Source organism: Scleropages formosus, chromosome 2 (assembly GCF_900964775.1).
Source record: "Scleropages formosus chromosome 2, fSclFor1.1, whole genome shotgun sequence".
Taxonomy (NCBI): Eukaryota; Metazoa; Chordata; class Actinopteri; order Osteoglossiformes; family Osteoglossidae; genus Scleropages; species Scleropages formosus.
In genome coordinates this window covers 31,679,364-31,696,492 of record NC_041807.1, presented here as the reverse complement: position 1 = coordinate 31,696,492, position 17,129 = coordinate 31,679,364, and the positions used below count along the sequence as shown (strand labels likewise).

The 17,129-nt window shown below is 44.7% G+C and overlaps 1 protein-coding gene across 1 annotated transcript in view; it reads left to right on the top strand.

The window, feature by feature from the left end:
* Positions 1–10,798: 10,798 nt before the first annotated feature.
* The window catches only part of lamb2l (laminin, beta 2-like), a 37,228-nt gene continuing 30,897 nt past the window's right edge, over positions 10,799–17,129 (top strand). Inside the window, exon 1 of the mRNA XM_029249882.1 lies at positions 10,799–10,874. Coding sequence (XP_029105715.1) covers positions 10,841–10,874 — 34 coding nt within the window. The 5' untranslated portion in view covers positions 10,799–10,840. The remainder of the gene's footprint in view (positions 10,875–17,129) is intronic.

Sequence of the window (17,129 nt, the reverse complement as noted above, 5' to 3'; positions counted from 1 at the left end):
CGGTCACATGATACTTACCACAGTAAGTACACTCAATAACTTAAATTTACACTTTCATTAGTTCTACATGGTTCTATTTCTAATCTTTTTCAGTACTGAGTACTCGGTTGATTTTAAAATGTAACCAAAAATGTGTTGTGCATGTGATTTTAAACTTTTAAACTATTTTTTCATCATAAATGGGAATACCATACTTATCCAGTTTTAAGTAAGAATCAAGAAAACGCTTCTACGGTTTGTGGAAGAATCTGACTGCACTGATTTTAATAAAACTTTGCAATGTGGCGATCCTACGGAAATGTTGCTTTTTTTTTTTCCTTTCAGACAGCAGGTGTCATAGTTAGAGCTGTTACCTTCAACTTGAAGCAGGTTTGAATCTCACCTCCTGCTGTACTACAGCTGATCAGTGCATGTGCTCTGTTTTGATAAAAATTACCCCCCTGTATTAGTGGGTAAATAATTCTAAGCAGCTTAAAACTGTAAATTACTTTGGAGTAAAGCGTCAGTTGAATGAGCAGAAGAACTGAACAAAGTCTAGATCAGAGTGTACGAAACTGACCATGCAGTCTCAGAGAGAGCCGCGCAATGAAACTGTGTCAGATGTGCCCATTCAGTGTGACCGGAGCCTCCTTCCACCAGTTTGTGACCCTCTCATTAACGGGTCGCCACACTCTACCGTCACACCGCTGGTTCCCGTGACTAAAATGATGTGGCTGGTTTCCGGTCAAATTTCTGTATTTGCTTAAAGCATATTTACTCTGAATATGTTGTATGAGATGTGGGATTCTCATAACAAAAAAGCACAGACAGAGATGATTAAGTGTGTTACAGGGAAATCATTCTCTCAGTTATTAGCATTAATTTGCTCAAGTACTCAGAAGTACTCAAGACTTCTGAATGAAGTATACTAGTCACACAGGGGTGTAGCTTTTCAGGTATTGGGGGACCAGACGTATTAGCCACAATTCTCAGTGAAGTGATTCAAAAATATCTATCTATCTATCTATCTATCTATCAGTCTGTGTCTACTCATGCCCTGCTCCAAATGAGACTATGCAATAATATCACACTTTAAAGTTCTTACATCATAAACAGCATTTCTATTTCTAAACCATAAGACTTTACAAGCACAGATACATGTTCGGAATTGCAGTCTTATCTGTCATTGGTTGTCAAATCCATGAGATATTTTCTTCCAGTCACCTCAGGGGTTCCTTTTTTTCTAACAACGTAATATAAATCTCAGAAACAGTTCTAAAGCTGCTGGTCATACCATTCTTGCACTTGTTTCAAACAAACATCTCACACACTTCAAATGAACTTTATTATACTATATTATACTATATTACTATACTGCTCTGTACTACACTGACCTGCACTGAACTGAACTGATGCAGTCCTCTCAAAATGCGACAGGACAAAGACTTTATCTCATCTCTCCAAATGTGTCAGCGATTACGTCCACCTTGTCAGATATTTAGTGACAGCTCTGTTCATAGATCATACGTAGGCCTATAGACTAAAAACAAATGCTCAAGTTGCTCATCGAACACAGTATGTTGGCTTGGACGCTGGGTTCATCTACAGAACGGTTCATTCGCTTGTACGGCACCTGCATGTCCTCGTTCGACAGTCAGTGGTTGCCAGGTAAGGACGGGTACACCCTGGTATTAGCCTACGGCATGTAGGCACACACTCACTCGCACACACACACACACACACACACACACACACACACACACACACACACACACACACGATCGACAATTTATCGTGTCCAGTTCACCTGAACTGCATGACTTCGGACCGTGAGAAGTACCATGGTACGTGCAAGCTCTGCAGAGATTTGAAGAGCCGAGGCCTTGCACCACTGTGACTGTACCAGTATGACAATAATCCTCTTGAGTCACGTGCCACTGTTTCAGAAACAACTTAAATGCTATTGCAGTAGTTCTGCTCTCTGTCCATGCTGACATATCTCAGTACCAATCATCAAAGAATGAACATCCAAGCCAGTCATCATCCACTCTGGATGAGAACAAACTCGGGCTTCGGACCCTGAGCCGATCGATCGGCTTCTCCTCTCAGCACCCAGTGCAAATCCACGAAGAGGTTGTAATACACTCACTCCTGGCAGCAACGAGCGCGCACATGTGAACCGCTCGCACCCGAGACTCGTGTCACTCCTTGATGACAGCGTCTCCTCCTGGACTGTCAAATCTCAGTCTGTCTGATCATGATTATCATGTGGAAAAAAAAAATCACTTATGGTCCGGTCATGGCCAGTACTGAAACTGAAAACACTGACTGAGTGAGTTAGTGGAACGTCTTCACGCCCTTTTTTATACTTATATAGTTTAAATCCTTACTTTTTTTATTCGGGTATTTCTGCGACGATGCCCTGGCTGCTATGATTCTGGCGGTTGTTTTTTTTTCCTTTTCTTTCCTGTCGGGCACGCGCACCGTACCTGTGCCGGTAAGGATGAATGAGCGCGCGCTCGAGTCGCACTGGCTCCTCCCCCACCCCCGCTGAAATGCGCCGGGGCGGGCAGCGCGGACCGACGCGGACAGACTCCGAGCAGGTGGAAGAGCGCGCCGCCGCACGTCGCGGGACTGCGCGCTGCTCTGGGACTGGGAGCGCTGGACCGGGCACTAAGTGTCGGGTAAGACCGAGTGCTCTCAAACCCGGGGTCGCTTCCCTTGTTGTGTCGGTAACTGAGCACGGAGCTGTGGTTGCACGTGTCCGCACTTTTCACACGGCTGCGGGTACAGCAGGTAAACTGGTACAGGTACAGGCCAGGAGCTTGGACTGGAGTTTCACCACCTTCCTTCCCACCTGTCTCTGCTCCGCTGACCGCTGGACTCTGAACTTCTGATTTGCTCTCAGGTGTACTGTAGTGTACTTCTGATTTACTGTCAACTGAGTCAGTCTACCCGTGTTCTGATTTACACCCAGGTGTACTGCACTATGCAGTTCTACTCATTAGACAATGTATTTTCAGGTTTACTGTACTGTATTTCTGTACCACATCTGAATAGACAGCGTATGACAGCAGTGACCTGTACACACAACACAAAGCAAAAGATAAAATAATTACTCAGAAATTAACTTGTAAAGTCATGATGATGATGAAAGAGGGTGTGTGTATTGTAGTTGATGGTGCAGATGGTGGGTTAGGGCTACAGTAAGACATTGAAGCTTTGGTTTGGATGTTTCATTTTAGATATGTTCTATCTTTTTTTTTGTGATCATAAAGCTGAGTCGTAATGCTTCTTGATATTTCTCTCTGGCGTTGAACCAAAATATTACTGGCTTTGACACGGTTACTGCATCTGGTTGCCTTAATTGATTGTCTGGTTGCCTTTCATAGTGCAGATTCAAGCTGACTGAGAAACTCCAAAGACATGCTGTTCAGGTTCCCCCACAGTGTGTGAGTGACAGAGAGAGTGTGTTTTGCTGATGTATGGATGAGTGACCCAGTATAAGCAGTGTACCTAGCAGTGTAAGTCACCTTGGTGAATAAGGTGTGTGAGCTGATAACACTACATAGAGTTCATTGGAAGTCACTTTGGAGAAAAGCGTCTGCTAAATAAATAAATGTAAATGTAATAAATGTAAACTGTCTAATGACAATTTTGTCCTACAATGCTGCCTGATTTAAATGTAACTATGGATATAATTTAACATTTTCTGTTGCTAATGACCATGTTTGTGCTTATATTAGTCAATGACCATTGCTTTCTATACGCTAAAAGACCTGTCCCTCTAAAGACTATGATCAGGTGTAAAATAACTTCAGAGACACAACATGAGTGTCAAATATTTGTGTTAATTCAGCTCACGTCCTTATGGAAAATATTCATAATTTTTCGCTCTACTCAATATAGGGTGTGCGATAATGCTTTCAGGTATAATGAGTGGAAATGAGCTCAGGTGTAGGTGAAGTGTTCCAGGTACAACAGGTCCCATACAGTTCCTACACATCTGCATCACTCTAATTTACTTCTTTCCTTTTTCTTTTTACTGCATAAAGGAGTTGGATCTGCTGCACGTGTGTTCGCTTTTCGGCCAGTGCCATTTTAATGTGTATACCTTTTATCATATAAGATTTAAGCAGTTATGCCTTGAAAATTTGAAGGTTTGGATTAGAGACAATTTGGCTGTATAGAGTAAACTCAGAGCAATTTCACCTGTTCAAGAACAGTCCAGTTCACGCATTCAGGCAAAATAATAACCATGTAGAAGTGTAGAATTTTGCTGAACATTGAACATTTTTTTTGACTTAAAACATCTTAAGGACCTGGTCAGAGACAGCTCATTTTTGCTTTATTTCCTACATTCCTTAGAGTTTTAGTAAGAAAAAAGTCACACACCCTCTGATGTGACAGAGAAAATATGCCAAAACTCTCGTACTAGTTAGGTCTTGGTATGGCTGCATTTAATGTTGATTAATGGGATTAGCTGGACAGAGGAGTTTTGTTTTTTGTTGATTTGTTGTTCCCGAATTAAGCAAGGCCCTGCAAGGACCTGTCCACGTAAGCCTGCAATCCTTTTTGCTGTCGAATGTTCCTTTTTTTGTGTATATTGCTATGTTGGTAATACTTTTAATCATTTTTTATCTGTATTTTTCATTGTAATGTGTCATTCAGCATGAATCATCTGAGCAGAAGACTCATCCTTGCAGTTGCATTATTGCACATCCTTTTTAGGACAAATTGATGATAATATGCCTCTGAAACACTGCTAAAATGTGTAATAGCAGGAAACAATTTAAACTTGCAGTTGGATTGTCACACTGATCCCTACAGTCCATGAAAAGAAGCCCTTCTGTAGTTAAATTGTGGCCAAATTCTGATTTCATCTCTTCTTTTTTAAAGGTGACATTTTCAGGGACATCTGAAAAAGCAAACTTATAAATCAGCAAATGAGTTCGACCGAGAGCGAATTACACCTTGGCCAAGCAGTCATATAGTATTGAGAAGAATCACTAGGCTGACACTGCAATGATGTTACTGTTGGTCAGCTGGGAAGGGATGGGGGTCCTTCATAAAGCTTCAGCAGCCCTGTAAAACCTTGAGAACCCTGAGAAACCTTGAGATCATCATGTAGGTTACAGCCTCCCAGTCATTCCTCCATATCCTTAGCAACTGAGAGTGACCCAGCTGTCTGTATACAGTACAGGTGTGTCACTAAGACAAGTAAAATATTAACTCCGGAGTTATTTCACCACATGCACAGTCAAGAGGACTGCACATGCACAAACATAAGCACTCGAAGCACTTTTCTGCTTCACCCTCCACAGTGCTGTTTACAATAATCAAAAGTCATACTTGCTGCAAGATATATGCCGATGAGAAATATTCCAATTTATTCCAGAAATGATATACGAGTCATTTGAAAGATACGATCTCGACCCGAGTCTAGGATTTTTTTTTTTTTTTTCCACGTCAAGTATTTCATTACATCAGGCGATCGGCTGCTTTTACATTCGTCTGGCACGGAGTGCGGGGATCTTGACGTTAGACTGGAACTGAAACGTTCTCAAGGATTTCTACCAAACATCATCATCAGTACTATGACTAAAGCGAGAAGTGAACAAAGTTACAAAACAGTACAAGAACTATACATCGCCGATCTAATGCAACCTCTGTCAGCCAAGTGTGTTTCCCCTTTAACAAACCACTGCACCATACTATGTGTTTACACAATTATTTTAAAGAACTTTGCAAAAAAAAAACCCTTTTAATTAGCTTCTGGTTTATGTAGTTTTCAGATGCAGATGGTGGCGGTAGCTCAAAGGTTCAAGCATTCTTTGGACCGTGTCTAAACGCTGCGTGCCAATGGTTGTCAGTGCAAATGATTTTTACTTTGATCAGGGTTTAGTTGGACGGTATGATAAAACTAGGCCTCCACTGTATCCCGGCCTAGGCAGAGTAGTGTGTGTTGAACTATGTGACTGCTTTGTCTACATTCCTCCATAATCTCAGCTGCTCATGTTATCTGAATTTCGGTAGGAAAACATACGGGTACAGCACCGATCCCGTACCTGCAGCACGTTTTCGTTCAGGTGACTGAGAAGAGAATGTACGGACAAACTGCTTCAGTAGACTGCATTGGGTTTGAAACCGATGTCGCTCAGGGCTTTCGATGACACGTGCAATTAAGTGGCATATTAGGCAGGTTGCTATTTTAAATAAATCTTTACACCTTGATCAAGGGTACAGACAGGTTCTCTCAGCCAGGAGCTGAACTGCTAACCTTTTGGTCAGACGTCCTTAACGTTGTCAGTTTTCCGGGACCAGTTCAGTTTTTTTCACTCCGTGGCACATTCGCGCACGCACTCTACAGCCGCTTGTCCCGAGCGGAGTCACGGCGAACCGGAGCCTAACCCGGCAACGCAGGGCACAAAGCTGAAGGTGGAGGGGACACACCGCGGACAGGATGCCAGGCCACTGCAAGGCACCCCAAGCAGGACTCAAACCACAACCTACCACAGAGCAGTCCCTGGCCAAACCCTTTACACCACTGTGCCCTCCTCTGTAGTGCATTGCATAGCATAAAACCAACATAAATCCCCAGAGAATGGTTATTTATAAGTAGAAGGAAATGGAATGCAATACCAACGGTGCAACAGGCTTCCTGGGGCGTTTCCCCAGGTACAGTGCAGTACCAACCTGGCTCAGGCATGTTATTATCAGACAGCCTGGGAGGAGTCCATTCAGGAGTCTGGAGATAACATTCTGTGTTCCTATTTCCAATTTTCCAAATAAATTAATAATGTTCATTACGGTGATTAAATTTCTGCTGGATGAGTTCATCCATGGGGGGCGTGGTGGCGCAGTGGGTTGGACCGGGTCCTGCTCTCCGGTGGGTCTGGAGTTCGAATCCTGCTTGGGGTGCCTTGCGACGGACTGGAGTCCCCGTCCTGGGTGTGTCCCCTCCCCCTCCGGCCTTACGCCCTGTGTTGCCGGGTAGGCTCTGGTTCCCCGCAACCCCGTATGGGACAAGCGGTTTAGATAATGTGTGTGTGTGTGTGTGAGTTCATCCATACTTGCATAATTGGTGCTGAAATTTAAATTTGATTTAAAAGTTAATCTCTTGAAACATTTTTAGATGTTGATATCTGTATTGAAAAGTGTAACAGTGTATTTTATTTCAATGTTACACACAGTAACAACTGAATCTGAGACCGACTCTAGAAGTCCAATAAAAGAATGTGTCTGTCATCCGTGCATCACAGGCAAACACGTTGATCAGTGACACACATTGCACTGAACACTCACAGCAACCGCTTTTGTTCTTTTCAGTTGACCACATTGGTCACTCATGGAGAAAACAATGATCATCCACAATGACCTCATATGACCCGAGAACTGAACGTCATCAGTGAGTTACCAGGTTCATAGATTTTTTTTTTTTTTTTTTTTTTTTTTTTTTTTTTTTTTTTTAAATCATGTCAAATGATTTATTTGAACACCGGCACCAGGGAAATAATGCTCTCGGTCCGAGGGCCGCGTTTCCTCCAGGACCTGCGCTTCTAGCCAGCATTTCCAGCCTGCTTAGCGCCCCCAGGCAGGCTAACCGGGGACACAGATATTTGCATCCCATGTTATCATCTTCATCTTCATCATCATCAACATCGTCTTTCAGTACGTGGACAAGACCGACAAAAGAACCAAAGACCAATGGTTAACCACCGTCTTGTGGTTCTGTGGTGAGCGTGACTAATATAAGAAACTCCCTCCAATAGATCTTAAGTATCTGCCAGCTGTCCTCCTTCTTCTGCGCTGCGTGGCTGATAAATCACGCTGTGCTGGCTAGTGTTTCCGTCTTCCTCGGCTCCGGCCTCGGACATCTCCATGGCTTTGAGAACTTTCCATGAGCGGTGAGCAGCATGTAACCACACTGTACATGGAACCAAATCTATCTGTACTTGGGGCATAATGGTGGAGCAGAAAATGTGTAAAACACTCCAAGGGGTTACATTTTAAGTCGGGATTTGATTTACAAAGGAAGAAAGGACTATGACTCAATTACTGCAGCCTTTATAATGTGCCATTCTGTTCATTATGTGCTACAGACCGTAATCCCCGTCCGGCTGTTACGTGTAACACTCATGTGCCGATGCCTTGTAACCACAGCGGCGTCCCATGGCAGCACGTCTTAGAACTTATTGACCGTGCCACGTTTAATCAGTTTGAAATTAGCTCAAAGAAACTGTACACTGTACGTCTGCATTTTTCAGATTGCGGCAGCGGGTCCCGGCTCACTGAAACGGACGTGAGATTTGGAGCCGCTGTGTGAGCTTTGATCCTCCATCTTCATTTATTTCCCCATTTCTTTCCATGGTTCAGCTGGGAGATTTGAATGACATCAGGGGTTAAACGGCATGAGAGGAAAAGTGGCAAGTGCGTGTGGTATGTATGGCGTGTGTGTGTTAACAAAACCTTTTACTTCTCATCTTTACATTTTGGAGAGCGAGGTTACCCGCTTGCCCGGCATGTTAGCGGGAGTAAGTTAAGGTTCCAAAAACTCTCTGCGGGGAGCTCGAGGAATTCTCACAGTCGGAGGCGCGCAGTCGCCGCTTCCTCCGGCACTGCGGCTGCGGAGGTCCCGGGCCGGGCCCTGGTCGCGAGGGCCGCGGTCGTGCCAGAGAATGGAGGGGCGCATTCCGCCTGCCTGGAAACCATTTCTCCTTTCACACAGCGCTCTCAGTGTGACAGGCCCATTTGAATAAGAATTACGCTCCATTCACCCCGGTGCCTCGTTTAGGAAGGGCGGGGGGGCCGTATGTGGGCCCTGCGATTGGCTGACGTTATTTCATTTGTTTTTACATCGCCACTGTCAGTCGCGCCTGAACTGTTTTTATTTTTTTTTTTTTTGGCATGCTTGCATACACATACACACGCATGCAGGCGCTCACACAGGTGGATACTTGCGCACCGGGTCTAGAAGGAATAGAGAAAGGTTTTGTATGAAATCCCGAGGCACGGAAAGAAATCTCTGTGGCAACCGTGAGTATCGAGACCATTTTATACTGATATCTGTCGGTATGGAAACTTCTCCTGAGGTTTGGCTCCACCGATATCGAACTGATTGCGTACAGTATTCCGACTCCAGCCCTCCCTCCGGTCTCGTTGGAAAAGTTTTTCCTTCTGCTGATCTGCTATATGAGCTGTATTGCCTAGATGTTCGCACCTCGCAGCTATTTTGTGACTTTTCTGTCTGCCTTATGAACATGTTATCAGCGTGAGCTGTCAGTCTCCCATGTGCCCTGTGGTACACTGGTTGACTTTGAAAATAAAGCTTTGACACACACAGTGTGTTGCTTCATTACATGTTGTTTGCCTCGTGTTATGGTGTAGAAAAGAATGTGTGCAAGATTCTTTGGGTGATTATCAGAAAAGGATGGGGCTTGTTTTCCGGCGACGTAACGAGAGGTTTTCGAAGAGAAATGGAGCCGTAACCCCGGTTGTGCTTTCAGGATCGAGTGTGCTTCGTTTCTGTATTTGTGGAGAACGCACTTCTTGCTGCAAACAATATTTTTCATTGTTCAGGCGAGGAGCACCTGTTCCCATGGAATATGTCATCGCATATTTTTTTTTTCCACTTGAGAGGACTAGAAAATGTGTCTGTTTATGTCACAACACTGCGGCTGAGATAATGACAAGTTTGCGAAAGTGTGGGTCCGCTGTTTCAGTCTGGGCATCACTCTCTCTTCTTCGGTTAAACTGTACTCTGCTGTCGACAGCTACATCCCAAGCTTGCTTTCTTTCAGATGCTGGCATCGGAGGGTACGCTGCACTTTGTGATTTAAGTTTTTACCAATTTGTTGGATAATCCAATTTTTTAGGAAAATCTGAAGATGATGGGGGGGGGGGCAGCGGGTCGAGTCCCGCTTGGGGTTCCTTGCGATGGACTGGCGTCCCGTCCTGGGTGTGTCCCCTCCCCCTCCGGCCTTGTGCCCTGTGTTGCCGGGTTAGGCTCCGGTTCGCCACGACCCTACTTGGGACAAGCAGGTTCAGTCAATGTGTGTGTGTGTGTACGTGATGTTAAAAAAAGTGCAGTGAGAAATTCTTACACCCCCACAGTTTTTCTGCCGCTATTTCCGCCTATTTTAACCCGAGAAGTTATGCGCAGGTAAGATCTAAACAACAGATTCCCCATCGCACTTTCCCATGAGGTGAAACACGAGCGTAAAGCTGCCCAATGATTGCAGCCAACACTTTGGAAACCCTCCCAAATTCAGTGGCTTCATTCTGCAAAGGATGAAACAGGGGACCAGTGTAATACATGTTCCCACGCACAGTCTTACAGAAGACGCACACCCCTTTGAGGCCTTAGCAGTGTTTGCAGAAGCTGTGTACACAGAAAGCCATTCTTCTCGACTGTGTCCGTCTCCAAAAACTATGCCACAAATGGATTTCGGGTCAACCTTAGCCAAGCGTCAGTGGCTGATCAGTTAAATTCCTGATTCATTTCCCTCTTGTAATAACAAGCTAGTTTAGAAAGCAGGGTTCAAGAGAACGACATGAGAAGACGTCCTCCTTCTACAAACTTTGTGCAGTTATACAAACTTGCTTTTGTCTTTCTGGGTGGATGCAGGGTGGTGGATCTCATTTTGCAATGCAGGTCTCATTTAATATACAGCATATGGTGATTCTGCATTAATTTCTGTTCATAATGTTTTAACATGTAAGCTCTTGTATAAATAGTATTTCGTAGTTCCATACAAAGTACGTAACAAAACCAAGAAACGTAACTGAAACTCCATGTAACCGGATGTTATGCTGTCTTTCAGCTTCCTGAGTTGGAACCTGTCATTTGAGGCTGACAGTCATGATGTCCGGCCATTTGGGCATATTAATTTTGGGTAAGTGACATTTTTCGGCATGCAAACTTGACCATTGCCAAGGCTCATGTGTAGTATATCTGCCATAACAACTAATGCAACAAAATTTTAAAGATATCACATTTTTCATTTTTCATTCATGTTTCCTGATGTTTCAATGATTTTCACCGCGAGAACCTAGAATAACTTAAAACATTCAGGGCTGTCAACTTAGGGACAAAGTGCTCCTTTTGAAGCCTGTTCAAACAACACACCCTGTTAACATATCCACCTTTGTGCCTCTTTGTTATGTTTTCTCTGTCTTGGGCGAGCTGTCCCTGAAAAAGTGCAATGAGGGGTATTATACAGGCTCATTCCGGCACCATTCTTACTTGTGAATTTACTCACGTTACCTGCCCTGCTCAAAGCCCCCATGTGATGTCATGTACTCATTTAGTTTATCCAAAGTAACTTAGAGCTCTGTGCACAAACGTGCTGAATGCTACTACTATGAATAATAATAATTATTATAAGCTTAAGTATCGTTACAGAATGTTGTCACAATATTTTGATAGTTTTGAGCCAGCTGAGAAAACTTTTTGTTCAATCTTTGTATTGCTCACTTTACTGCAGTTATAACCTTATATAATGTGTGCTCAGGGGCCACTTTAGCATGGTAGGTACAACTGCCACTTTGCACTCGAAAGGTCCTGGATTTGAATCCTCGGTCCCTGCCACAGTACCCTCGGGCATTCTGAAAACCACTAATTTACTGAATATTTGTGTGGAAAATGCAACGAACTGACTTTAAATTATACTGGAAAAGGTGTTTTTTTTAAGTATATTTTACAACTACTTTTTTGGTGTCTCCAGGAGTCATTTTTTGGTTAAAGACCAATTGTATGAAGGTTTTTTGTAAAATAAAAATTGAATCGGCATAATTATATATAGGGGGTGCAGTGGTGCAGTGGGTTGGACCAGTTCCTGCTCTCTGGTGGGTCTGGGGTTTGAGTCCCGCTTGGGGTGCCTTACGACAGACTAGCGTCCCATCCTGGGTGTGTCCTCTAGCCCTGTGTTACCGGGTTAGGCTCTGGCTCCCTGCGACCCTGTTTGGGACAAGTGATTTCAGATGGTCTGTGCAATTATATATATATAAAACATGTTTTCCTTAAGACCCGTCCTGGGTGTGTCCCCTCCCCCTCCGGCCTTACGCCCTGTGTTGCCGGGTTAGGCTCCGGTTCCCCGTGACCCCGTAAGGGATAAGCGGTTCTGAAAATGTGTGTGTGTGTGTGTGTTTTCCTTAAGATACCCGTAGGTTCAGAAATACCAATAAATATAGCTAGTAACACCCATGAACTTAACGACACAAAGAGAAAGCTTATTTTCCTATTAAATCTGAAGCTCATTTTCAGTGTGTGTGTTGCTGTGTGGGACAAAGGCTCCTTTACTTTATATGCATTTTGCATACTCCCTCAGCGGACCCTGTTTTCCAACCTTTTGGGACTGGGAAGAGCCGAAAAACTTGACAAACTTTTTCCGCTCTCCTCTTATCCGTGTCAGATAAGCCCACTAGTTACCTTTTTTGCCAACAACAATGTAGAAAGGTGGAGACGAATACCTCCGAACTGCTCTGACACTGGGAGCAAGGCATGCAATGGAGGAGAGCGAGACGGTGAGACAGAATGAACCACATAACCCACACCAAGGTGTCACCGCTGACAGTGGATACACAAACAAACATGAAGTGACTCGGCCAGACTGAAAAATAACGAGACAACATTCAGATTTAAGCAATCGACAGTCTCTTGCCCAAATTCTTGGTCTGTGGATTCGAATTCCAGAGCTGCTTGTTCCTTTTGATATAATCCGCTGCATTATAAGGATTTCCGTGCTGTGAGATTATGTTAAGTAAATATATATTATAAAGTTTAGCACTAAACATTGTATATAAGGTATCATTGAAAATTATGACTGTATAATAATACATTTCTTGAGTAACCTGGACCTTAGCCATTACATTATGGGTCATCCCACAGGTGTTTGTCTTCTCTCATCTAGCGCAGGAGTTGTCCAGGGGGTCAAAGATGCCACTACGTCTTCCCAAGGGTCCAGGGGCTACATTTTTTCAGTCTCACATGACTGTCTTTAGAAAGCATTTAATGTCGATGAAGCCAGTAAGCAGATTCAAACATGCAGCAAGGTGATTACACTGAGAGCTTTGGCAGCTGCTAACATCTGAATTCAAAGTCTGCAACTTGTCATGTAATCCAATATATAGTTTGCACTTTGGCTGTTTGGTGTATGTAAATGTATACCTGACAATTTAATTTGACCGACATTATTGAACGTTTACCTGCTCCTGTTCTGATGCTGGAATGCGAATGTGGTTTGTAATGGAAAAAGTCGTGTTTTCACACGAAGACGAAAATATTTTCATATGAGGAATGTTTTAAGAAAGGGCTGCACAGCGGGACAGTGAGTAACACTGCTGTCGGGGGTGTTTGGTCTTAGCTTCGAATCCAGCGGGTCTGTGTAGGTTCCCTCCGGGTACTCCAGTTGCCTCCCACAGTCTCAAGACATGCAGTTCTTGTGAACAGGAGACTCTAAAGCGCCCATAGTGGGTGAATGGACGAGGGAGTGTGTGCATGTGTAGCTGCCCTGCAATGGGCTGGTGTCCTGTGTGTTCACCCCTACAGCTTTGTGCCCAGCGAATCCAGGTCTTGCATAAAAATGTAGTCCATACGTTATTTGGTTTCTTAAGTTTGTTAGACTTTCCGTCAAATGTAGAAGGGGCGGCTCTTCCGTGATGTATTTGTACCGGGAAGAGACCCAGGATACCCAGTTTGTGGTTGGGCTGGCACTCCCAGGAAGCATGGGAATAGCCAGCTGGTATGCGGCACAGAGGACAGCGGTGTTATGTTTCCCATCATATAAAAGATGCTGAGACACTGTGTCCTTATCAGCTCTTTCACTTGGGAAATAGTAATCTCAACACTCTCTTTGGGCTCAAGGGCACCTATGTTTTTGTTTTTTATTGCTGCATGTAAGCTAAGGGAATTCACCACAAATTTCACCGCCTTGCAGCATCCCCCACCACCCAACAATTTCACACACACACACACATTTTCAGAACCGCTTGTCCCATACGGGGTCACGGGGAACCGGAGCCTACCCGGCAACACAGGGCGTAAGGCCGGAGGGGGAGGGGACACACCCAGGACGGGACGCCAGTCCGTCGCAAGGTACCCCAAGCGGGACTCGAACCCCAGACCCACCGGACAGCAGGACTGCGGCCCAACCCACTGCGCCACCGCACCCCCCAACAATTTCTTAATACATTTTAATTACTGACATTTCATCCCCAGAATCATGGAGAAGTTCACCCAGAACCACACAAGCACCTTCAAATGTTTGTTCACGCCAATCAGAGTAGGTGTGCCATACAGCCTCTTGCTAGGTTTATATTTCTTTACAGGATTAGAAATGATGTTCTAATGCTGTCTCCGTGTGGTTCAGATGTGTCCTCACCACTCTTGTCTTCCCGGCCCCTTGATGGCATCTTTCACAGTGTGTGGTACTAGCGAGATGGAGACATGGCTGTGGCATGCCACGATAAGGTTACGCAGCCTACGTGCAAATCCATCATGCTGTCACTGACGAAGAAATTCATGCTTCGTTGTTTTGAAGGTTTCTGCTTTTGCATTCTTTGAAGGTTCCGGGAGTCATCTTTTGCGTTCTTTGAGGAGATGTCTTTGTAGGCCACTATTTAAATGTATTGCTTGGTATGATGTAGGAAGACCTGTTGAAACTAGTACATAAGTAATGCAGCATAGGGTAGCATACAGGCCGGAATACAGAGCACTTATGGAATAAACATAAATTACCATGTGTTGCGTAAAGAGATCTGTTATTAAAATCAGGCAGAATGTCTGGAATGCGAATGAAAGAGCATCGGAGACTAAGTATCTATCCGGAGGCTGGGAGCTGTTTCAGGAAGACTTAGTTAGACAGCAGGAAGTGCCTCCCCACCTCTTCCGCCCGGGCGCCGTTTCCCTGGAGCCCTACACTAATCCCGTTAAAGTCAGATTATGGGATCTTGTGATTTTCTCGGACTGCTGTGGCACGAGGTCCTTCCCACTGTTCGGTGTGGGCTCGGGGCAGTCGATCTGGGACATTTGCCAGGTCATTGTCTCTTCCAGTGTGAGACCTGGGTCACTTGTTACGAAAAGGTGTTTGCATTTCTTGTTGGTAAAATGTGTTAACAGTAGGTGCGCATATGGTCGCATTAGTCGTGGAACGGAGCAGAGGTGTGTTTATGTGTACACTGTCATGTATGAACAGATTTTTTCTCTGTCTGAAGCAAAGCCATGAAAGGAAAGGTTGAACTTTGGGTGGCAGTGAGAAACGTAGGTTAAGTGAGCTTAGGAAGTAGCTGAAAGTTGCTGATGTGCGGTTTGCATCAAATATCAGGGTGAAGTTGTATAAATTTAGTGCATGACAACAGCCCCTCTTCTCGGTCTTAATCCTGAACGCGACGAGTTCATTCCGCTGTGCGGCACTGCGATATTGCGGATGAACATCCAGAGATAATCGTATCCTCATGGTCTTTCCCTCAGCGTTGAGTCGTGAAGCCTTCTTTCCTGGAGTATTCCATTCACAGAACCTTGCATGCATGATAGATTTGTCCTTTACCTGCTCCTGCATCTATGTGTGACGTCTCAGCTGCCATGCTACTTGCTGCTTTGGAGAGGTGTGATGGCGGGCGAAGTGTGCGGCCCGGTGATCTGTCAAATTTCCTTTGCTCGTGTTGGATGTGAGCTCCACTTTGCACGCGAGAACCGGTCTCCATGCAGGGAGGCGCATTCCGCTAAGCGACGGAGATTCCAAAAGCAGAGATTGTGACGAGAATGCCGGGAAGGATTGCGTGCGACATCTCTTGATGGCGCCTCGGCACCCCTGGCAGTTTCTCTCGATGGGTAACACGCTCCTGTTTCTGGGTTCCCGCCACGCATACGCAGGTGCGTAGTTCCTGTTGTTTGTCCCAACCTAAGCGCCACGTAGCTGTTCGAACACACTGAGGGGTAAGTGGCTGGTGTGAGCTGCAAAACCGCCAAACGTGCTAATCGGGCGTCACAAACCAGCTGCGGCTGACAGCCCCTCCTGTGCTTTGGAGGCCTTTGTTTTAGTACAGCGGACTCTGCACCCAGCCTCCCTACCTCCCTACCTCCCTCCCCAACCTTTGCCACAGATTGAAAAGACAGCAAAAAAACACAGGGCTGTATTTTGGACTTCAGCTTTGTAGTGGCTCCTGGAGAATGCCTGGCAACCCAGGAAGTAACAATGCTCACTGCTAATGAATCTCCATGAGCACTTGCACTCCCTGCAACCCTTCGGTTCAACAACAGCAAGAACCATGCAGCCGGCGTGAAGAATCTAGAATACGATCTGACTCCGGCTCGTAAACTGCTTTTAAAAGAATGCACAAACTGCTCGGTGGTTTGAGAATAGTTTGAAACATTCAAGTATCACGCTATTGCATGGCTCCTAGTGATCACATGAGCAATACCATTAAGGCTGTGGAGGGGGCATCAAGATGGTTGTCGATCAGGAGAGGTGAGCCATGGGTTCCGGATCCACTTCGCCCAAGATCTCTCCAGCTCATTTACGGTGTAATTGTTCACGCATCGTAACTTCATGAGCATCCCCTGATACAACCTTTATTCAGCCACTAGGCCGGCATTGTACTTGCTTATTTGTGCATTTTAGAATATCATTTAGAAAAAAAATTGGTGGGAGGGTATCAGGATTTCTCTATCCTGTGTTGTATGCACCTGCTCGAACGATGAACCTCGGTGTAGCAAGTGGTAAGAAACAAACTAGGTTTGCTTGAGACTTTCATATCTGCAGCAATGTCTCCTTCTCTTAATGTAACGCATAAATTGTAATTTTGCTGAGATGTATAGTTGCTTTCGACAAAAGCGTCTGCTAAATGAATAAATGTAAATGTAAATGTAGTACTACCTGGGTGAGGGTGTGTGATGTTCAGAGACGTGAAACATCCCATGACCCCAGGTTACAGCACTCATGATGATGCATCCATTTGAGTAATGAAAAAGGTTCTGATCCATTTGGTCCTAGCTGATCCAGTAGATAGATAGATGGATTGACACACAGACAGATAGATAGAAACTTCATTAATTCTGCAGAAAATTGCACAGCGATGCAGCAGCATAATACAAGAGCGACCCTTTACAGTATATTCCCTTTGTTCAAAGAGCACAGGCAAATATTTCAGTT